Genomic DNA, 25,362 nt, shown 5'->3' with positions numbered 1-25,362 from the left:
CCACCGATGTTCGAATGCCTTTTCTTTTGGAAAACTCTAGGGTAAAGTGGTACAAGTTGGATAATGGTACAAATTGAACAGGGCTTTTTTTCTTGATAAATTTAGTACTTCATTTTTATTTGTATATTTTTATTGCTTTAGTTTTATAATTCGGTTCCTTGTGCTTAAAAACAAATTTTGTACTGTATTTATCAAGAAAAAAGCCATGTCCAACTTGTAACACTATGTCCAACTTATATCACTTTATCCTATTTGTATACAAAGTCGTTGACATTTGAAAATTTCAAAATCATTTTCGAATTTCCAAAATAAATTTTAGGACACGATGGAAAAATTTAAGAAACACACTACGCAGCTTTTTAAAAGTATTACTCAGTCATGTTGTGGGAAATTACAATTAAAGCCCTATTGCTTTGATTTTCCCAAGAACAAAGCGAAAAAAGATACATCTTAATACCTGAGGAACTTCGAAATTCGAAAAAGAAGTAGTTTGCCCACCTCGCGGACGGAATGAGAAGTAAAAATGTGTTTTCTTTGGCTTTCGAAACCGATCTTTCAATTTCTTAAATTAAAGCAACGAATGATAGAATTCATGTAACATTTTAGCACGTACAACATACCATCCGAGACACTTTTTCAGATTTTTGAAAAATTACATTCACATTAATTTTGTTAGAAATCTCAATTTCGTACAATTCTATCAAAATATTATTCCTCCGAATAGGAGACGTGGAGTACGAATAGTAAAAAAAACTGAGAATTATATTGCTTTCTCTTTGAGTTCGAGCAATAAAAATCCTACATAAATTGAATCGTATATTCTGTAGGAATTATGTACATTGTTCACTTATCTGCCCACCCATTGAAATCTTATTTATTTCTTCTAATGACATTTTCTTATTGCCTGAAATCAAACAATCATTATTTTTGGCTCATGTTGGTAATTATAGGGAAAATACGTGGGGAGTAATCATGTAACTATAGCAATAAAAAAACATCCTCTTTCATCCAATTCTCACTTGTGTAAATTCTTTAATGAGAAAACATAACTTCAAATAACAAAATATGCTCTTTACACGGTCTGGAGGTTGATTTTCTATTCCAAACGAGATGGAAGTAATTTTTTTTACACAACTTTTTTTTTTGGTAAATAGATTTTCATCGTCCGCACATTATTGTGAAGAAAACTAAGACGAATACGTAGATTGGATCACTTATCTTCAATTGATCCCCATGCTGCATTGCTGCTGGATGTTCACCTGAAATTAAATATACTTCAATTAGTAGGAACAATTAATTTTGGTAATTTATCACATCATAGATGTAATGCTGATTTAATTCCCCTATTCCAACCACAAATTTCAAGAAAACCACGCCTAATTGCTAATTTACGAAAATTAAGGGGATAAAGAAAAACTGCGAATAGGAAGTAGCACAATTCCGTAAGAGAATAAGCTTCTTAGCTTCCAAAGATCAAACTTAATACATTTGTCATAGTTTAGTGTTTGTATTAACTAAAAGTTTTATTATTTGAGATTAAAATCAAGGAAGAAATTTATGAGGAATTATAATCCTTAGAATTAGGGGAATGTTCCCATGCTTCATACGATCTCAAGCTTCGCAATGACTAAATTTGTCCTATGTTCCTCAATAAATGTGGCTCATCGCACTGATATTAAAAAAAAGGAAAATTGCTTAGTTTTTAAAATTCGGAATCACACTTATTGAGAAACATAGGAAAAATGTAGTCATTACGAACCTTGGGATCGTACGAAACATGGGCACTTTCTTCTAGTGATGTTCATGAAAAACATTTATGATAAGTAAGTGCAAAAGAAAAAAATATGTATCTCAAAAATTCCTAAAACGTCATGATATTGTTCAAAACATGGCAAGATTATTAAAAAGAAAAATAAACCTGATATAACTATTTAATCTCTATATAATATAAATTTTTGAAACTCAATTAGGATTCTATAAAGGCATTCAAGTGTCAAACTTCTTTGAGCCTCAAGGGAAAAAACTCAATAAACTTCTCAACAATCCAATCTTTAATGAGTCAAACTTCTCCAAGTTTCCTTTAATTTTAAAGTTTGTCACGAAAGCTTTTCAAAGCTATAAAAATACTAGAAAAAATCAGATGAACTTAAATTATAAGGCGTCACTGTCATAAGTTCTTAACTAAAAAATCTTTAACTTTTACACTATTTTTTCTTAAACTTTCTTATAAGGTGTGCCCTCAAGTCTACCGGTTCCTCAATTCGACCGGTAGAGGTATTTATTCAATTTATTTATATTTGCACTAATATTTGGCGTATGATCTAACATTAATAGGTCAATTATTCCATAAATAAATACGAATCAGTGACAATTTTATAGAAATTCGCCATTAAAACATTCAAATATTGACCACCGGTCAAGTCGAGGAACCGGTCGACTCGAGGGCACTTTACCTTAGCCTTAAATGAAAGAGAATTTCTTGAATATAATTAAAACAATTTTTTGTGACCTATTTTAAATAATTAACTTATCAAATTGCATTTCCTATTAACAAACATTATTTTAATATTTTATCCTCGTTTATCTATACGTTTAATCACAACAAATAGAGCTCTGTTCTCATGCCACTTAAAAAAATTATAAATGAAAGATTAAATTATTTTTCTTTCTATATATTTGAACAAATATTTTTTTTTATTCACTGAATTACTTTTTACAATTAAAATTGTAAAATCACTTTCACTAGAAAAAATATATTATAAGCATTTAATTTATTTTATGACTTTTAGTAGTCTAATGTCATTTTACAATTTAGTTAACCCTTTAAGGACGATTGGGTCACCGGTGACCCAAAAATGAAATTTTTCCTACGGTCTTCTAATGTTGCGTTTTGCTTTAAAACAGAGGCGTGCAAGAACCGTTGAAACCGAATAAACGTCAAATGAAACATGTACGTCAATGGTCAAAACGCTACTATAACAAACTTATTTTGACGTTAATTCGGTTTCAACGGTTTCTTGCACACCTCTGCTTTAAAAAGTCAAAAAAAGTGATTTTTTTTACCCTCGATTTTTGGCTCTCTCGTCCTTAAAGTGTTAATGGGTGAACAAATTAGTTTAAATCGGTACCCATAAGCGTAGAAAATTCGCCATTTTGAATCAATAAAGATTAAAGGCATTAAAGGTAAATTACTTTGAAGGGAAAAATTTTGTGAATCGATTTGGATGAATTTGGATTTTTGGAAAGATCTTGACAATTTTTATCTAACTGTATCAGTCTCAATAGGTAATGAATTGGTCAAGTAGGATAAGTGTGCCAAATTTCGGCATAGTTCCATGTAAGCGCCAAAGTCTTAAGTTTGAAATGTAATATTTTTAATACAAATTGAATTTTTTTGTTACTTTTTTATAAGAAGTATTGCTTGGAACTTTGTAGAAAATTCCTCGTCTTTATAAAATCATTCTTAATCTTACTAACTCTATAAACAAGAAGAACATCCTTTTGACAAAATTTTCCTGCCAAATTGACAAAACTTCTTCTTCATCTTCTTCTAAAAGTAGTCCGATTTTTAAAACTGTCGGACTTTTAGCAAATTACCCTAATATACATATTAAATTATTTTAACCAAAATTTGTACTTTAGCCTTTATAAATTTAATTATTATGCCCGACGCACAATAACTTTTGTTTGTAAACATATTTTCAAAATTGTCCATGAGAGTGAGTGAGATGACTAGATCTGAATTTTCATTCACCCTCACTGAAATGTCAAAAATAAATTTACGAAACAAAAATTATTGTGTGATGGACATTATCTTTTAAATTTCACACAAACTCTTTCAAATTCATTTTCAAAATTCATATGAGAAAAGTGCGAGTCATACCTTTTTTTGCTTGTAATAAAAATATTTTTAAGTGGTACAGTAGACTCTCTCTCAATCGGGAATATGGGGCGAAATGTCATTCGGTTTATCGATAGATTTGGGCGTCAAAGCCTTTGTAAATTCCACAAAAAGCGCTCAATTGTAAAGAATCACGATAAAATAGGAAGAACTGCAGCGAATTTGAGCAAATGAGCTTCATAATTAAGCGTGAAAATTGTCAACAAAATTTGACGCCCGATTGAAAAAGAGCCGATTGAGTGAGAGTCTACTGTATTACCTTAGGTATTACTAAATAATTTTAGTGTACAGTTATTATATAATTTTTTTTTAGCAATTTTACGTTTTATTTTATTCAAATGAGAGAAAGAGTGAGGCATATTTACATATGAAAGTGTAAATTGTTAAAAAAATGTGTTTTTTTTTAAGAAAATCCTGGGTCATACATTTACGAATAGCCATTATCCAAGATAAATAGAGTATATCCTAAATGCAGTTGATAAATTATTTAGTGACATAGCCGAAAGAAAATTAAAATGCTGTGCATGAAACTGCCTCAATGCACACTATTTCTCAAAACTTATGATACTACCTTCTTTGGCCACATAACCATGAATAAGTTTTAGGCTACGTTAAGTTGATCCGTCCTCTCATTTTTAAATTGCACTTTTTTCTAAATTTTAAAACTTTCTTTCTATACGAAAGAATATGAGAATTTCTTTATTAAAATATTTTAATTAAAAAAAAAGCTCCGCATCATTCTAGCTTCAAACACTTCAAATTTTCGTCATAAAGATATATGAAATGTTCGTAACTAAAGTGTGTGCGGAGCCCTATGAAAGCACTCCCTATATTTTTTATGCATTATCTGGAGTGCAAAAAATAAAAGGGAAAACGCGCTACCTTCGCACTATTTATGCTTCGCACAAATAATTTTTTTCAATGTGTTATAGATGAATTTGGTCCATTATAATATTATTATTTTAATAAATAGTCCAATACTTCAAATTTTCAGAAAAGAGCTATGAGTTTCTCCATAAGGAACATAGGGAAAAAATTGAATTGTCCGAAGCTTGAGTCGTCCGAAGGTAGCCCGCTTTCCCCTATTGTATTTATTAAATGAAATTTTTTTCTACACTAATCTCCAAAAAAAAGTATTTTTTTTAGTAATTGGGCCATGAAATTCCTTGCGCCCTTAATCGTTAAAGGCAAAAGGACATTTTCACAGCGATCAGACTGAGTTTTGCTACATGGCCATTGCTTTTTTACGCCCTCATTGCTTTTTTACACGTGAAATTGCGGCACTAAACCAATTTTTGCACTAATTTCATATTTCTTACGCCGTATGAGAAAATATTCTTTAAAAAGAAAATGGTATAGGGGAGACCGGGGAGATTTGGGACACTTTTTCATGTTTTGACTTTGAGACACTATTCCAAAAAACCACGATAGTGTATTACAATTTTATGCGGTATATAGGATACCTATGGGTATTGACTTTATAAAAAGTACTCGATAGAACTTGAAAAACAACTGAGTTTTCTTGGAGAAGATAAAACATTTAACTTGACGCTTTGTCCCAAACCTCCCCGATGTGGGGCAGTATGGGACGCAAAAGGTGATGTTTGGGACGCGTTTTTCCTCGCATAATTTGCATTATTGGAGCACGTTAATTAATTTTAAATACCAAATTAAAAATATTTCTGATAGAAATAAAAATGTTTCATCTTTTATTTCATATTTAGAAATTAATATCAATTTTATTTGTGCAGTAGAGTCATTTATTGTCAATCAATTATTTAAAGTATTTTCTTCTTATTTTCCATCTATCTTTGACAACAAACAATTGCATACCACATACAATCTTGTCGAAAATCAACGTCCCATTCATCCCCTTTCAGGTGTCCCAAACATCTCCACGTGTAGTTTTGGTATTTAAAACCTTTATGTAAAAAACAAGAGCGTATAATCTCTGAAACTTTATTAAAAATATGGTCCCAGATTACACTGCTACCTAATGAGATAAAAAAGTTTTGATTATATATCGCTGATATGAAATACAAAGAGGAAAACTGAGACGTCAAAATATACAATTTTTATCAATTTTTAAAAAAAATGTTCATAGAATTAAAACAATAAAACTGAGGATATCCATTCTTTTAGTCAAGATACATCTTAATATTTCCTACGATACAGTAATGGTTAAATCCCATTTATTTAAAAAATTAATTGAAAAAATCGCCTTGTCCCACACTACCCCTGTCCCAAACGTCCCCGCTCTACCCTATCGTAATTTTATTAATTTTCTTCAATATTATTGCTAAAATTCTTTTTCTATCATGATTCTAAATGAAACGAAGAATAATTCTATTGATTTGGAATGCGGAAAAATATATTTCATCAGTCCAAAAACGAGCTTTAAAGTCGCACTCTATAAAAAGCATCGGGATTACCTCTCTTTACTATATTAGTAAAATTTTCCGTTTATAAGTACTTTGAGCGAAGAGCAATAAGCAATTGACCGATCAATTGCTTTTTGCTCTTGATTCGAGGCGTAAAAAAGTAAAAAAGCAATGATCATGTATAAAAGCCCAGTCTGTTCGCTGTGATTGTGGGAAAAAGTGTACACTACTTATAAATGTAAATAAGATTTCCTCGGCTCTCTTCCACAATTTATGTAGCAAACATTTTATATCTGTACACTACTCTTGACTATAGTACTTCTCCTTTTGTTAAATGTTAAAAAGCTTAAGAGACGTGGCTCAGAATAGGGGATTTAATTACACTTTAATGGATTACAAACCGTTGAGAACGTGGACAGTAACGGAGACTGGATTGGCGTTTGACGGTGAACAAGTATACTTCCCAGAATCTGGGTCCTTGGCTCTCTGAATTAGTAGGTAGGATGTCGTAATTTCGCCCTTTTCCGTGATGACGGAAACTCCTCCGCGGGGTGAATCATAGCTGATTTCCTTTGAGATTAAAGACACATAAGTTTAATCAAGAGCTAAGTTATTACCTTATTATTTCAAATGAACAATTGTCTCTCTCAGTGTCCCTCCCATAGCAATAAACTCGAATTAATACTTCCCAAATAGGGCATCAGATATACTAACCAAATTATCGTGTGTCCAATAGATGCCTGGCGGAGGCTCAGGTGAATGTCTAATAATACACGTTAAGTTAATCGTCGATCCTGTATTGATGAACAATTCGGGTCCACCCAGAATGGATGTAATGGGCTCTGCAAATAAATCGTATTATGTTGTCACAAATGCTGGACATATCAATTCAGGAAATTTCATCAATTAAACCGACTTTCTCGCAAATTTGGCAAAGTTATTAAACATTAGAATCTTTACCGACGATTGAGAGTTGCATACAATGTGCAATTGGTGGAGTAGTTGACACTTGACATTCGTAAATGCCTGAATCCCTTTTCTGTGGGTATCTGACCTGCAATAGCACATGAAATTTGCAAAAAGTTACACATGATACCATAAGCAAGGCAAGTGAGCATAACTTTCTGTCTATCATTTGCACAAAGTTTCAGCATAAATAAGTACCTGTAGTGACCAATCTTCCGTCTGTGGATTGTGAACACTCTGAAATCTGAGGTCAGATGTGTAAGTGAACCTTCCAACAGTCAAAAGATGAAGATCTCGATGACGGATCCAGGATACCTAAAAGATTTTATCCGACTTTTATTATTTCCTGGACAATTCGCAGAAAAATAGTATATTAAAAAATTAAATTTGGTCAGTAATGGATCCGGCACACCTTTTAGATCGGGAAAATTCCATGAAATCAAAATTCACATCCCTTTCTTTCTCAGACGTTTTGCATATGTCTGACTTATTCTTTTGCACTCCAAATTTGATTGAACTAAATTCAAATTGTCTGATGTTTAAATGAAGAAGAAGAGTTCGAAAGAGTGAGATAGACATATGCAAAACGTGTGAGAAAGAAAGGAATGTGAATTTCGACTTCATGAAATTTTCCTGATCTAAAAGGTATGCCGGAGCCATAATGACTTAAATCAAAATTGTCAGTGAAATTAAATTTGTTAAGACGTTCAAACGAAAAAGAAGAATGTGAATGGGAAAGGCATATGCAAAACGTTTAAAGAGGAAAGGGATGTGAATTTTAATTTCATGCAATTTTCCTGATATAAAAGGTGTGTCAGAGCCATTAAAATTTAAGATAGTCTCAGGCTAAAATGAAAACCTATCAATTTTCTTTTGATCGAAACTGGAACGATAATTTTATTGCTTTAAATGGTTCCGCCACAACTTTTAGACCAGGAAAATCTCGTGAAATCGAAATTCGCATCATTTTGTTTCTCAAACATTTTGCGTATGTCTATCCCATTCGTTCGAACTACAAATTTGGTTGAGCTAAATTTAATTTGTTATGATCTTTAAAAGAAGAAGAAGAAGACTGTGAAATTTCAACTTCATTCGCTTTGCATTTATCTAACCCTCTCTTTCTCAGTCTTCTTATTTTTTTTTAATAATAGCAAAATTAATTTAGTTCTATCCATTTTCAGTGCCAAAGAACTGGATAAACACAAAACGTTTGAGAAACAAAGAGATGTGAATTTCGATTTCATGAAATTTTTCTGAACTAAAAGGTGTGCCAGATGCATAAATTTCCGAACTGAATACTGATCAAATTTGATTTTTTGTTGACCAAATTTGATTTATTACGCCTCTTGCACACTTTCATGGAATTCATTTCAGGAAAATTCATGAAATCAAAGTTCACATATTGAAATTCCATTTTCTTTCTCATATTTTTCGCATACAGCTGTCAAACTCTTTGGCCCTGAAATTGAATTGAGCTAAATTAAATGTTGCGATGTATAAAAAAAAAGAGCAGCAAGGAATATTGTTGATAATTTTTATTGGAACATCTACTCCCTCTAACCGAAATCTTTGCACGACCATGGTATCAGAACTCTTTCAAGAATAATTTTCCGATATGCAAAATTGACATTCATTGTGATCTTAGTGTTCAAAAACCTCAGTGGAAAGCGATATTTTAAAACGATAATACTTGACTTCCATAGGCCATTCTAATGCCCACATTGCTGTATGATCTTTACCTCAAATAGAGGAACTGCTTGCAATTTAGGACAGTTTGTAATTTTGGACACTTAGAGGGTGAAGTTGGACGCTACAAATAAATTGATTAAAATTATGGAATTTTCTTCCAATATTTAATGAAAAATATATTCTATTTAAATATTTATTCTTTTTATAAGGTTTTAACACTAATTTCGTTGAATTTAGAAAGAAATTTGAATTAAAATTGCTTTGTTGAAACTTCAGTATGAGCAGTTAAGAAATATGAATAGGGAAAATTTCCGATAAATTTCCGGAAAATTGCTACGGTCCATTATAAATAGGGAGAGAACTTGGTAAGTTCTCTTCTTAAAATTAATTACAATGGACATGTTATTAGCAATGGATTAACTGTCCTAAGTTACAAGCGAAATGTCCGAAATTACAAGAAAGTTGTCCAAAATTAGAGTCAAATTTACCGAATCATTTTTAAACGTATTAAAATTAATTTTTAGAAGAAGCAAAGACGATAAACAGATTGTCAAGGTTGCAATTAACATGTATGAAAAGGAAGTAACAATTGTTAGAAAATTAAAAAAAAAATACTTTAATAGAAGAAATAAAAGTTTTATTCTGAAAAACAAGTATATTGTTTTCAAATTTCCCGCGTCACAAAATAGTATACATTCAGGCGTACTCCAAAAATGATTTCATAACTTGACTCCCAAAAGTAGGCAAACATGCATAATTGTATGTGCATAATCTCATTAGGTGCATAATCTCGAAGTGCATAATGCCGGGACTAAGTGTATCCATCAATGTTTTTTCTTCTAAGTAATTTATTTTATTTTTGTATATAGGCCGAACGAATATTTCGTTCATACATTCACATACCTATGACGGGAAAATTCGAAACTTCCAGTTTTTCGAAGTCAAAATTTAACTTTAAAAAGTTTAAAAAATCTGGAGGGCTAACTTCTCAACCGATTTAACCAAATTTAGATTATTTAGGAAAGTTTGAAAATTTCCAAAACAACTACACCGATTCCAATCGGTAATGAATCGGAAAAGTACCCGGAATTGACTTATCTTTCTTTAATATTGCATATTTGTCGGAACTCTTTTTATTGAGGTAGTGGCCAAGCGGTGAGAGATATCAACTTTGGGTTTTCGGTGACCCCTCCCCATGGATATTATCTCGGATGGTCTTTTTGTATTTTTCCCATTAAAAACACTTTTTTGAATGTTAATTCTCGTATTAGAAGTATCCGCTAATCCGTTATAGACCGCCTAGGAGGGCCTCCCCGTATTGTTGTGGGTATTGTTGTACCGGGCGGGACTCGAACTCCAACAACTGTGAGTCATGCCGGGGATCGATCCGCCCAAGAGCCAACGGTCTTGCCTATTGCGCCACCGAGATCCCCGAAAACCCTGATTTTTTTGAATTTTCCAAATACCGATTCTAATGATTTCTGTTATTTTGGAATAAGTTTCGAAGATACACCGGATAAATATTTCGCCCGTATAATCTACGATTTCAATTAATTCCTTCTATCGATTTTTCAATATTCAAGGTATGCCTAAACTTTCCAAATCTTAATTTCAGAATGCTTTTCTGTTAATTAGTTAACCAAATTGGTGAATAATCAGTTTACAGCTGAAAACTTTGCGAAAGATAATTAACAGAGAGCTTTATCTCGTGAGTTTGAATGTTCCTAGAAGCCAGAATACTTTGCCATCTCTTTTACAAGACAATTTAAAGGAAATGAGCTTTATTAGGGAAATATTCTACCAGTTTGAGATTTTACTTAAACAAAAATCTTTTAATTAAATATCTTTAGAAACTATTAAGCACAAGATTAAGCAGTGTTATTAAACTATTTAAAATATTCTTAAGTGTTAATTCTGTCATTTGAAAGTGAAAAGTTCTAACAATATTCCAATGAAACTATTTTCATTTAATACTCCAGAAGCAATTATTTCGATTTTGTATAACAAATTAGAAAGTTTTGTTTTATTTTCCAAAAATTGTTAATCTTGTAGACATTTAATTGCAAAAGTAAAGTTATAAGAAATTTTCTAATTAAAAAATAACACTGCAAATTAATTTTAAGATGCCTTACCGTCCTATTGCCAAGATTGTGGACCCTGCAGTTCAAATAGGCAGTTTTTCCAACTAAAGCAGTTACATTCTTCGAAGCTGATGTATCGAAATAGGGTCCTCGATTTATCACCGGAGTCCCTATCAGTTTTGGTGATTCTTGATGTGCCTGATGATCCATTTCTACTAGCTCGTATTCATTTTCCAAGTCAATGTTCTGAATGTGAGTGTCTTTGATTTGAATACCATTTGTGGAAATGGCAGCTGCTTTTCCTACACAGCAAAATTGACAGAAAATATTTCTCAAACATTTTATCAAACAAAAGGACACTCACTCGAGGCACTTTTAATTAATCTTACTAACCGCTCTGAATACACAAAAGCAGAAATCCCAAAGAAAAATACGTCGATGTCCAATTCTTTGCTATCTCCATACTAAAATTACATTGTTGAAAATATTCCACATTATTAAAATTATTTTATTAATCTCCATTGATTTAGGTTATATTAATTAATTTTGTATTTATAAAGAGGATTATCCATTCAATTGAGATGGAATTCCATGAAATAGCTTTTATAAATGTAGATCAATTGGTTTAACATTAATGTTCTTTTTACAATACACAAAAAACATTGATAGTAATTTTGAAAAATTTATCTTTTGAAATTCTTTAAAAGAAATATTCGAAATTTCTGTCTAGCATATTAGGATTCAATTAGACTTATGCTCTAGGCATGCTTACAACTTAAGCCGAGTCACTGCTTAATGTGATTATAATCAAAATGATGATTAGATTACATTGCCATCAGTTTCTGCCCAAGCTGTCTCTCGGTTTAAGCAGAGAAACGACTTAGTAGCAGCCTAATCAGAATATAGTAGAATCATTATTTTGATTATAATACCATTAAACAGTCTAAAGGCTTTATTCGGAAGTGTGTTTAGGGCATTATACCGGCTTCAAACTAGAGGTTTGGCCCAGTTCCCAAAGGCCTCAAAAATCTTAATAACAAACAATTTTGTTGTTTTTTTTTTCAAAATCTAATGTCTAATTTTCTCTGAATACTCAATCCAAATCATCAATTTCTTCAAAAATCTTGCATGATAAGTAATTAGAGGATTTAAGCCATATGGCTAAGCCCCAGGTCTGAATCCCGTATTAGACTGATTCTCGAAAATATTTATCATGTAAACTTTTGCAATAAAGATGAGGTAAATGATAGAGTCCCGGTAAAAATCCCAACTTTGAGTGGCCTTCAAAGTTGAAGCCAATTTCTTACTTTCAAATACAAATGCGTATGGGAATTTTTCTGCACTCGTGATCGTTATGCTAAATATTTAAAAAGTGAGAAGTTTTTCCGTATTATAAGATACCTTTCCGTATGGAGGGATAAATATACTAAATTTTTGTTCAAATAAATGTTTTCCTTGGAGCACTGTGAGATGAGTCCGAGATCAATTTAGGAATTGGCTTCAAATAGCTCCATATAAAAAGGCCAACTTGCCAGGCGCTTGGACCCAAAAAATCCCGAATGGCGCGCTCACTGGAGGCAAAGGGAAATTTTCTGTGGCTTGGGAAATTATTCCACACATTATGCTCCATATAATTTCATCCCTTTCAGGATTTTAAACATTCGGGATTTTGGTTTTCAGGATTATTGCGTTCGGGATTTTGTCTGTCTCCGAAATGATACAAAGGACCTCTAATCGATAATATGAGAGTGTTTTTTTTTAATTTTATTTGATAGACTTAAAATAATTAAATATCATGACTTACATAAAAATAAAAAACAAAACAAATATTGTCTTCTAATTAATTTCTACCACATTCACTTTGGAACAATTGATACGCACAGCGTGATGGTCAAATGCTCACTGATGGGGTATTTCGTTACATCTTATCATTGACCCCCCAATCAACTGTGTCAGCCCAATCTCTATTGGTATCAGAATTGAGTCCGATCCTCTCAATGAATTTTTCAGCTAACTTTTGGCAAACATACTTGTAACTTTAGTGGAAAACTTTGTGAAATGAATAAATAAGTAAAATAAAAGTTTTCGCGAACTTAAAAAAAAAAGAATAGACCAAGATTGATAAAATTTTTGGTAGGGAAGTCTTTCAGGTTTCGCACACATTCTGGCTTTGAATACTTTATATTTTTCCCATATTTCTTTAATGAATCTGACTTATCTTTTGCATATTTAAATAATTAATCTTAAGTCACATATTTCCTGAAAAATTTAGGTCAGATTCATTAAAAGAAAAGCCAGCATATGCGATTAGGATATGAGAAAAGCAGTTTATACGAAAGTATTATTCCACATTTCTGCATAAAAAAATTAATTCTAGCTTAATTTTAAATCTAAAATAACGTTAATCTGTGGTACAACTGAGGCTACATTCTTTGTTCCAACATTCAGCTGTGAAATTTGAACTTTTTTATGAGTAAATATCTCTTTTTTCGATATTGAAAAAAAAATAAGATCAACGATTCAACATTAAATTTAGCGTGGAAAAATAGAATTAAACAATCCATCGCACTTGAAATAGGAACAATGGTATTTAGGGAGTCTATTTGAAACAAAAAGAATTTTTATAAGTAGCACAGGCTCTTTTCAAAAGGCCTATTAACATGTTAATGAGTATATACTCCCTGGACGTCGAAAACTGATGAAAATGTCGAAGCAGTAAAGATATTTTTTACGGAAAATTTGGAATCACTATTAAAGAAATATTTGAGCTTATCGGAATATCAGCTCTTTCATTCCATTGCAATTCTTTCTGGATATTTTGGACATGAAACATTCGGTAGAGGCTCGAAAAGCTCCTCCATACATCCCTGTTCGTTTGTGATTTTTCAGCCAAAAACAAAGCCTTAATCATACCTCGGCTATCGTTTTTAATTGAATTGATCCAGACAGACTATTTCCTATTCCTATAGAACTAAAAAGCTCCATGAAGAGATGGCGTTTTGGCACAATTAAGGAGATAAAACCCCATCGCCGGAAGAGCTCGAAATCATATCAAAAAGCGCATATCTCTGACAGAAATTACTTTGAAGGGAACAAAATAGATTTTGTTGAATAAATATTTTTCGAGAAAAATAAAAATTCATCTTTTGTAATACAACTCGTATTTTATTCTTAAACCAATACCGTAGATAATTGTGATAATCTTTACAATCTCAGTTTAAGGTTGTTTTGAAAAGAATGTTTATTTTCGGATAAAATATTGGCTTATTCGCATGCTATAAAAAGGAGAATTTTCTTTCAAAAATCTTTTGTGTTCCACTAGAAGTGAATTTAATTCCAAAGAGAATAAGCTTTTATTTTTATTCAGGCAATAAGCTTTTATAGCTATCATTCCCGTGAATTTGATAAAATTGTAAAACGCGCTTTAAAATTTTGGATGTATTCCTTTCGGTATCTTCGAAAATACTTCGAATTGACTTCTGAAATTTTTATGGCATATTTCTAGAAAGTGTATGCATTGAATTTACCAATGATAAATATATCAATTTTTTAACCCTGTAATTCAAGAAACCCCCTTAAGGCAGGTGTTACGTGAGTCAAAAAGCCTGGAAAATAGCATATTTTTTCTATTTTTTTCGTAATAAATTTTTATTTTAATTCAAGATGAAAAATATATCAATATAACATTTAAGCTTTTCTTATTTCTTAAATTTTTATTTCAACATCTTAAAAATTCATCTGTTTGGAACCTAATTTTCGAAATCGATCTTTTGAAAAAACATAGGGGAAAGTACTCTCCTTTCGAACGTTCATGCCTTCGAATAACGTGAATTTCTTTTACTTTTCCTACGACCCTTTCACATAATTACTATATAATTATCAATAATTGATTATAAGCCAAATAATATTTTATAAAAATGTGTAAATCTCTTAGGAAAAATGACAGAAAATTCATATTATTCGAAGGCATGAACGTTCGAATAGAGTGTACTTTCCCCTATTTTTCCGTGGACAAGATTTCTCAAAGTATATATCCATCTGAAAAATCAAAGACTAAATATTACCTGTTAGCTGATAAGTTAAACTCGTACTTACGCAACGTAAGACTTTTTCAAAATCGGGTCCCAACGTCTCAATTTTTGAAATTTTGAAATAAAAATTTCAGAAAATATAGTTAAAATGTTGGACTTTTTATATGCTTAAGAGCTTGAATTATTTTTTTTTAATTTGGCGAAAAAAGATGTAAGAGAGTCTGGGGCAAAAAATCACAAATCGAAAATTTCAAAATTCAATATCTTCCAAGATAAATAAGATAGCGGCTTAAAATTTTTACCATAGATAGCCTCCATAGCCCTTCTTTAATGCAGTAAGTTTCTTATAATTCGAATAAGGAATTTAGAAAATAAAAAAATATCGAAATTTTTAGCCCTATTTTTGAAATATTTTCCGTGCAGAAGATATCAAATTAGCTACTTATTTTAAATTTGATGCACTGCTGAATATTTCCCAAATTATCTTGATATTCTTTGAACGAATCCGCTATCTATTTTAGAATTTCTCAAAAGTTCTTTTCTCCAGGCATCCTTTTATTAAAAACGACCACTTGGGGTAAAAAGTAACAAAAGCTATAAAGCAAAAACTAAGAGAAACTGAAGTTATTTCTGATGTCCCATGGTGAAAGAAACGTCAATGTCATGTGTCGCCTCTTGTTACTTGCATTGGTCAAACGATTTGCAGTCTTTTGTGTGTTTTGTGTGAAAACGGTATTTTACAAAGATGTAGAGGAATAAATTTCCTATGAAAATATATAATCTAGGTATTTTATTTAAATTTACAGAACCCTGTAATAAAGCTAATTAAAATGTGATAGTATCTCATGCCTGGTACTATTTGCTCCAGCATTTTTGAGAATGGTCACAAATTACCTTTTAGAAAACGGCTCGATAAACGTATTTCCTTATAAAATAGAACAAAGTGACTTTCATAGAGTTGTAGAGCGGTTAATTTCCTATAAAACTGCGCTAATTTGAAATTTAGGAGGTGCTCGCGTAGCTTGTTTAAAAATATAATATCTGTTTTGTGACTTTTTGCCCCAGTCTCCCCTAAAGAAAATATGCTGTATTTTTAGTCTGCTAGACCCACGTAACCCCTTAATTGATTAAAAAATTAAATAATGTAAAACTTACCATATGGTAATTTACATTGACTACAATAATTTTCATACACTACAACGTTAAGGTTATTCCTAATTCTGAAAATGTGACGATTGAGTGCCTAAATAAAAAAAAAATAAAAAACAAAAAATAATTCACTGACTCTATTTTGTTACTTAGTAATCTTCAAATAGTTACATTTATGTTTGAAAATTATATAAAATTCAATTATACAATAACTTTAAAAACAAACACATTCCAAATTAATTGTCGCAAATATTGAAAAATATTTTTTTCATTTACAAAATATTTCTAAATAATAGAGAGTAATTAATTACACCCTGGCATTAATGCTAGATTGTTTTGTATTGAACTGTCAAAACACCGAAAATTGATTTTATTTAAAAGGTATTTTGAAAATACTGATTTTATGTTTGATGTGTGCTTAATAAAATATATGATCCGATATTTAAGCACTAAAAGCAAATTTTCCATCAATTATTTCATATGAATAAATTTTCATGAAATTTTATTATGTAATTCAAATAAAACAAAGCACAATATTTTGTCTAAATTTCCGCTTAAACGAGCATTATATATTATCCTCGGATTGATATAATCCAAAGCTTTGTACAGTAGCTATACACTTTAAAAACTTTAAATTGAAACACATTTTATCCAAATTGAGACGATTATCGTTTCAAAGCAAAGTTTTGTAGCATCAAGTTTCACTTTGATAAACTTGCACATAAACTAGAACTCGTCCGAAAATCTTCACCATGTACAAGTGCATAAAATTTTCCACAATTTTCCATCACTTTCACAAAACAAATCCCACAAAGGATTAAGAAGTATAAAGTTAAGTGAATTAACATTTTATTTATAATAATGTTCTTTTGTATAAGGTGGATAGTATTCTGGACTGTACTTATATTTACTTTAATTTTTTGGAAGTAAAAAAATCAAAAAATATCTTAGAATATTTTAAGGCTCAATTCAAAGTGAATTTGTGATCAAAATTAAATTTTTCACTGACTAAAAATATTTTATATCAATTGCATTTGATGTTTCAATTTTGAAATCAATTAAATAAAAAGCATAACACGATGAATGAATATTTTACATTAAAAATACAATAAAAATTAATAATTAATTTGATTGTCAAATAAATTTTCTGTTTATTTCCTTTAATCTCTTTTCAATTAATTTTCTTTTGCAGAGAGAAATAAATTCCAAATATATTGTGTATTATTTATTTAATTTAAAGAGATTCCTAGTCAATTCCTTTTTAATTTACAAACCGAAATGGAATATTTTACCAAATAACCAACCAAGAATGTTTATGCAAAAATTATTCATTGCACATTTTAATAATTTTATTAATCATCCAGAAATATTTTACACATTTTCTTTTCTAGCATAAAAATTTAATGCAATTTAAATTCATAATTAATTAAATGCCAGAAAAATAAGTTCTTTTTTTTCAATTTTGCGTAATGAAAGCTATTTTTGATGAGAGGCAAAATTACAAAAAAAAATGCACGCTCTTTATTTAATTTAAGGGGTTACGTTGGTCACGAAGATTAAAAAAATCAGGACGTTTTCTTTAAATAATTTACTGCTCGAACTCAAAGAGAAAACAGTTATAGGGTGGAATCTACACTTATGGATGTTATATACACTTATGAACAACGCAAAAATTTTAAGTTATTACACTAAACAGATTTCGAAAAATCAAAAAAGTGTTAATTACATCATAAACTAATAATTTTATAACTTTTCGAAATCTGTTTTACGTAAAAACTCAAGATTTTTTGACGCTGTCTATAAGTGTATAGCATCCATTAGTGTAGACTTCACCCTATAACTCAGTTTTTTCAACTTGTGACACGGCTAGAGAAACGGTAAGAGATATCAACTTCCGGTCTTCGATGACCCCCGCCCCCCATAAGACAACATTATCTAGGACAGTCTCTTTTTCAACATAATGAAATTTCTTTAATATGAGCTCTAAAGCTTATAAAAATTCAACATTATAAACTATATTTTCTGAAATGTTTATTTAAAAATTTTAAAAATTCAACTTTGGGATCAGTTTTTCGAAAACATTTTTGAAAAAGATAATTTACTTTTCGGTAAGCACGATAATTCAGAGTAAATTCAGCAGATATCAAAAAAACCAAATTTTTCTCATCATCATATGAGATAAGCTCATTGGGGAAAGTGCCCATGCATCGTAAAGTAAAGTACCCTTACTCGACCGGTTCCTGGACTCGACCAGTGGGTCAAAGTTTTGAGTATTGATGGTCAATTTCTATGAAATTGTCACTGATTCGTATTATTTGTTATTAGGGGAGACCGGGGTAGAATTAGCCACCAAATAAAATTTTTCATTGTGTATAATTTGTACAAAAAATATTTGTATCAGGCTAATAAATATTTCAATGAATAATAAGGGGAGTATGTATTTAGATTAATGCCCTAGACACACTTACGACTAAAGTCCAGAGACGACCAAGCTAGTTCATAGCCAAGTCAGTTCGTACAGTTTGATCTCGAATTAGTTAATTTTTAGTGTTATCCATGAAGTGTACAAAAAGACTAAGTTAAATTAGGATAAGTGTGCCAAATTTCGGCATAGTTGCATGCAAGCGTCAAAGTCTCAAGTTTGAAATGTAATATTTTAAATACAAATTGATTTTTTTATTCTTTCTTCTGAAAGAGTATTGCTGGGAAACTTGTAAAGAGTTTACCGTCTTTATTTACTCTAAAATCATTCTTAATACATTTTAAAATGAATAAAAATATAGACATAGCTTTGGTGCCCTATTTCGGCCACCTTCATTCTCATAGTTCCTTGCCCTTCGGGAATTCTTCCAATGCCTTTTTCACGTCATCTCGTTTGTCGAAGCTACATTTTTTGTTATTCTCTTTCATTGTATAATCTCTAGAGTACGTAAAATCTAAAGCTTCATGGAAATTCGAGGAACAAAAAAGGTGGCCGAAATTGCAAGCTGGCCGGAATTAGGCACACTTACCCTAATTACTTTATAGTTTTCTGTTTTTTTTTTTAATTTTGAGAAAAAAATGGATGGTTGAGTAGAGAAAACTTGACATTTTTGAAAGATTTTAATTTTTTTGTAATTTTAAATTATATTATGGCTAAATGAAGTTCAGAATTAGATAAGTAAAGATCTATTCTATAGTTTTAGGTAAAAATCATATCAAAAAGTACATTATTATAATTGTTTTTTCATAAGTTTTTCGCAAAATCTATCCTTAAGTGGTCGACATAGGGTACCTTTACCTTTACCTTATAAAGTTTTTCCATTAATCTGCTTTATTCGTCTAAGACAAGTGTTCGAATATCGTATTCCAAATTGTACAGAGTATGGTGTCAATAAGTCCTGACACGAGTTCTTAAAGTGTTAATAGGTGTTCCTTTCACCCTACTTTTATAAGCCTAACTGTGTTATCACAAGTGACTAAAAGACACAAATAACATATTTGGACGCTCACAAGCGACAATTAATGTGAATCACATTAAAATTTTAATGTGCAAGTGTGATAACGCCGTAACTAAGATGTAAGGAAAATATGCTGGTTTTTTAGTCTGCATGACCGACATAACCCCTTAAAGGTAATGCAAATAATTTTTTTTTAATTTTTTACTGAGAAAAAAATTATACCCAATTAGGGTAAAGTGGTACAAGTTGGACAGTGGTACAAGTTGGACAATGGTACAATTTGGACAGGGCTTTCTGTCTTGATAAATTTAGTACTTCATTTTTATTTGTATATTTTTAATGCTTTAGTTTTATAATTTGGTTCCTTGTGTTAAAAAACAAATTTTGTACTGTATTTATCAAGAAAAAAAGCCATGTCCAACTTGTATCAGCGAATTGTCCAAATTGTAACACTAATTCCAAATTATATCACTTTATCCTAATGCTTTTTATATATTACTTATGATATCAAACAGTAGTAACTTGATAAATCTACCGATGGAATCAAATGCCGTCTATTTAATTTTTGATTAAAAAATAAACGTAATAAAAATTAAATTTGATAGCAATATCACAAAAAATTACTTTTCACTAATTTTTTTCAATGAAATATTATATATTATAAATAAATTAAAAGAAGTTTCAGATATATATATATTTTTTAATTTTTTTACTGATTCAGTTAGAAGATTAATTGTAGTAAATCAAATAATAAACTCACTAAATACGTTTAATGCTTACACTTGTATCCTTAAGAAAAACTACATAGATTTTTTTCTTTATCTTAAAACATTAATTATTCTTTAAAATTGTTTTTCAAATTCTCAAAGTGTTTTTCGTCCAATAAACTAATTAAATAAACTTTTTTTTGTTTTCAAAAAAATTCTGAAGAAATAAATTAGACACAAATATTAGCAAATTTATTTTTTCTCAATGAAAAATAAATTCGATGAAGAGCTATTTCATGAAGTTTCCACTGCAACCGTCCTCCGAATAAAATGATATGAAAATATTTTGCATAAAATAATTTTAAGAGATAAATTGCTGAGCTATAATGTTGAAATCCAAATAATAAATTCAACAATTTATCTCTTATCATTCCATCTTAAGCTTATATTCCAAAAATAAATTGTATCCATTTATTCACGAGCAAAAAACCCAAAAAACAGAACAAAAAAAAATCTCACTCACTTCTCTATCTTTTGTTCTCACATATCTTATATGGTATTATTGCAAACATTGCGGCTCCACAAAGCCTTATAGATCTTGTTCTCCCCCAATTTTCCCAATTTGATATCAACTTCACTGGAATTGCCAACAACTGAGTAATTTATTGGATGATGTGGAAATGACATTTCGTTGCTTTCCATCGTCTTTGCACCATCTCACAAATTCCACAACTATCCATTTGGTTCCCAAATATTCAAAGTCACTATCTGGAATAACTCAATTGCTTGTTCTATCGGAAAGATTTACCACTCGGTTTCATGATTGTGAAGCTACTGCCGACAATAATACAAAGTGGGAAATATTTGGGTGAAAATGCGAATCTAATGGGGTTTGTGGAGGGAAATTCCATTAGGATTCTGCGCATTGCGAATCGGTTCAAGTCCCCTTCGAGTAGGACTGGAAGGTCCTCCTGAATCCTCTGAGAGTGGTCGAAAAGGAAATCTCAGCGACTTTTTCTCACGGACCCAAATACCGAACTCTCAAAGGGGTAATTTTCTGGTCGAATGGACAACTGTTCGATTTTTTGCGTACTATTGAAAGAAATTTGAATACGATTCCTTAAGAACATCACTAAAAGAAATACAAATAAAAATATTCCCTCCCAACGGCGTTATCAGACTTGCACATTAAAATTTTAATGTGATTCACATTAATTGTCGCTTGTGAGCGTCCAAATATGTTATTTGTGTCTTTGAGTCACTTAATATTTGGGGTTTTTCTATTTATTGATAAAGAAGTGGACTTGGCCTGCAAAAATAAGTTTAAATTTACCTAAAGCATAAATATTTTTCACATTAAAAAATTAAAGAGAAAATCGCATTAATTTTTCGCATTAATGCTATAAATCAATTTATATCAAATTTTGCAGGCCATTTTATCAACAAATAGATCAAAATTTAAATATAAAATGATTCAAACACACAAATTACACAATTGGACTCTCACCAACAACAATTAATGTGAATCATATTAAAATTTTAATGTGTAAGTGTAATAACACAGTTATGGCCTCTACACATTGGGAGCAATTTTTGTCAAAAATTGCTTTTTTGAAGAAAATTCCCTGTAGCGTTGTAAGGCCTCTACACATTGGGAGCAATTTTCGCCAAAAATCGCTTTTTTGAAGGAAATTACTTGCAGTGCTGTACGGGAAAACGTCAAAATTTTGTCAAAAATGCAATTTTTGACGAAAATTGCTCGCAATGTGTAGACGCCTTTAAGGTGTCTACACATTATAAGAAATTTCTATCAAAAATGAGCTTCAAGAAGTGTTCTTCAAGAAAATTGCCTACACATTGGTGAGAATTTTTGACAAAAAGATGGATTTTTGAAGAAAATTTGTCTAATGTGTAGACAAATTTCTTCAAAAATCATATCCAATTCAAGGTAATTTCCATCAAGAATTTTTGAAAGAAATTACCGGCTACACATTGGAATAAAATTCATCAAAGTCATTCTTGACAGAATTCTTGACGGAAACCATCACGATTCAAGATTGTTTTTCACGAAAATTTGTTATTTTCTGCTGGAAAAAGTGAGAAAAACGTTTGGTGAAGTTCCTTGGGATAGTATTTAGTGAATTTCTGAAGAAAATCTTCTAAATATGCAAGGGAATAGTGTTTTTCTGGAGATGTCATTCCTGGTGGAATCCAACCCAGCTTTTGAAGGAACATTTCCTGTGATTTTTCTCCAGAAATTGCCGGAAGTTAATCCATCTGTGTATTCTTGAGGTGTTCCACAGTACAGTGGCCTCGTACTCCATGGATTGCTAGATGGATGGAAAGGAGAAAATTTACGGGCACTTTCCAATCTCTATATGCCTTGGTTACCAATTAAAACAAGAGCTAACCAGAGCCACCGAGGAAATCTCAATGCAAACGAGAGCTGTCCGGAGCTACAAGAAGCCATTACTTGAACCCCCAGAAGAACATCAGAATGATCTTTTATATCATTCACTTTCTCAACCACTAGGAACTATGTGGGATTGCTCCCTTTCGAGAACACCAGAACTGGATAGCCACAGGCCCTCGATTCCTCCGTGGGACTCCCAGTTTGAGTAGTAGTGCATGAAAAGGTGGTGAGAAATAAAAAATAATCTAAAGTAAAATCCTTAAAAAAAAATTTTTATTGAATCTTTTTTCTTTTTACAATGAGATTATCCCGAAAAAAAAAACAACTTTTTCTCCACAGCAAACTGCGAATATCACACAATTTGTAGATGAAAATAAAAATAATGTTTTGAGGTTATGGTCCCGTATTCCGAAAACAAAAATCGACCGTCAGTCGTCCAGTGTGAAGTTGGTCAAATATCATTCATAATTTCCCACCGTGTTTTGTGATCTTGTGTGTCGAAGGGCGGGAAGACGAAAATTAATTATTTTGAGCGCTTTTGTTGTAAACTTGGAAGAAATGATGGAGGAAATACCTCGAAAAAGAAGAAAGTGGTGCAATTTCTGGAGGAAAATCACAGGAAATGTTCCTTCAAAGGCTGGGTTGGATTCCACCAAGAACGACAACTCCAGAAAAACACTATTCCCTTGCATATTTAGAAGATTTTCTTCAGAAATTCACTAAATACTATCCCAAGGAACTTCACCAAACGCTTTTCTAACTTTTTCCAGCAGTGAAACAACAAATTTTCGTGAAAAACAGTCAGAAGAGCAAGAGACTTGTAAATGATGGCAAACTGTCAAAAAATTTTTGATGGAAAATAAAAAAACCCAGTGTGGAGGCATTTTTCTTCAAAAATTCCTTCAAAAATATGAATTTTTCTTTAAAAAATTCTTGAAATAATTCTTGATGAAATCAGCTCCAATGTGTAGACACCTTTAGTCAGAAAAGGATGTAAAATTGATAAAAAAAAATTACTCGGCTTCATATAAGAATATTCCTCTTTTCTAGAATATCCCAATATTTTTAAAAAATTTAACAATTTATGAAAATAGTTTCAATTACCAAATTACCAGTTAATGGAAATGGGACACCTTTGAACTTAGGGCATCTTAAAATTAAGCCTTATCATGATATCATTTTGTTTCACAAACAAATTGAGAAACTAAATTATATTTTGATATGGCTCAATTTTAATTAAAAAGAAGAGAAAAATCCCAATTTCAAAGCTGCTCCAAATTTAAACATCCCCCCTTTCGCTAGTGTTTTCTAATAGCTAAATTGCATAGACGCCTAGAGCAAGAAATAATGATAAGAGTTGTTTGGATTCCTTTACCTTTCACAGTTCTTTTATCTTTAGCAAAAGAGACGAAAAGCCAAGACACATTGAATTCCTTATAAAAGAATTTTCTCGTAGTAAGGCAATTTGATGTTCTGACTAAAGCAAAGATTCAATAAAACTGCTACCAAATACGTTATTTTTTGAAAAAGGAAACTGATAGGAAAGTGTATCTGAGAGGCTATTCATTGAGGAAAACCAGTCACTTTATACTGGTTTCTAAAGACAAAAACTATAGCAAAATTTTAGGCGATTATAATACAATACTTACCATGGTTTTGAGCATTTTTAATCCTCTACAGACCTAAAGCGGTCTTTAGACTAGAGGTTCAGCCTAGTTTCCGAATATCCTCCAAATCCTAAATAGGGAGCAATTTTATTCCTTTTTGAGATCCTAATAGGTTAATTATCTTTGATAATCAAAGCCTAAGTTAATTTTTTTCAAAAAATCGTAGGCATTCAATGGGTCAAATGTCCCAATTGTCCCGGGTTCGAATCCCCTTTAGGTCACCAGGAATTTTTCTGGCGTTAAAGGTATTCGGATTGCATTCAGTGAGCTTCACTGCACTTGATTCCACGGGCATGGGACTGACAACCTCATCCCGTACAAGAAAATATAACAATGTGTGTGTAGATCTAGAAAAAACCGTTGCGGGAAGGCCTTGTTTCTTCATGAAATGTTCATGGAATCCCTACCCTGTAGGGGAATTCTGTAATTTTCGTAGCATTGTCACGCGTGAGTTCGAAACCTGACAATGCCAATCAAGCTTTTTTGTTATACCATATGAGTTCGAAAATGCAATTCATTGATTTTTAATTAAAATCGCTTTACTTGATGATCTTGTGAAAATACAGTACGTCTTGGTTGATTTATTTAACAAAATTCATTGTCATTTGAATTGCCAGAAATCTCAAATATGTGACTTCTGATAATGTCACGTGAGCTGAAATGGCAATGTCACTGCTACAGAATCGCATTTTCGAAAAAGCTTTCCTAAGATTCGAACCCAATTTGTCATATGGCATTGCCAGAGCGTTACAGAATTCCCCTCTTGGTCATATTTTTAGCATATGACTGTTATAAAGTGCTTTCCTTATTGTATTGGTTCGTGTAACGACTGTTTTCCCCGGTTCTTGTCGCTTTCTAGTCTTAATATGTAGAAAAAGAGGATGTCTTTCTCCTGAACATTTTTTCTGCACGTGACTGTTTTCAAACCTTTCTGCAA

At 31.3% G+C, this 25,362-nt stretch overlaps 1 protein-coding gene across 1 annotated transcript; it reads right to left on the bottom strand.

Moving 5' to 3' along the window:
* Positions 1–1,002: 1,002 nt before the first annotated feature.
* LOC129806085 (zwei Ig domain protein zig-8-like) lies at positions 1,003–21,181 on the bottom strand. Its single transcript, XM_055854415.1, has 8 exons — positions 20,869–21,181; positions 11,412–11,482; positions 11,070–11,320; positions 7,447–7,563; positions 7,243–7,336; positions 6,997–7,124; positions 6,684–6,852; positions 1,003–1,259 (listed from the first exon to the last, which is right to left on the bottom strand). Exons 2-8 carry the CDS (start codon positions 11,479–11,481, stop codon positions 1,159–1,161), a joined length of 930 nt encoding a protein of 309 aa, XP_055710390.1. The 5' UTR covers position 11,482; positions 20,869–21,181; the 3' UTR covers positions 1,003–1,158.
* Positions 21,182–25,362: the final 4,181 nt, after the last annotated feature.

This window comes from Phlebotomus papatasi, chromosome 3 (genome assembly GCF_024763615.1).
Source record: "Phlebotomus papatasi isolate M1 chromosome 3, Ppap_2.1, whole genome shotgun sequence".
Taxonomy (NCBI): domain Eukaryota; kingdom Metazoa; phylum Arthropoda; class Insecta; order Diptera; family Psychodidae; genus Phlebotomus; species Phlebotomus papatasi.
This window is presented reverse-complemented; position numbering and strand designations above follow the sequence as displayed.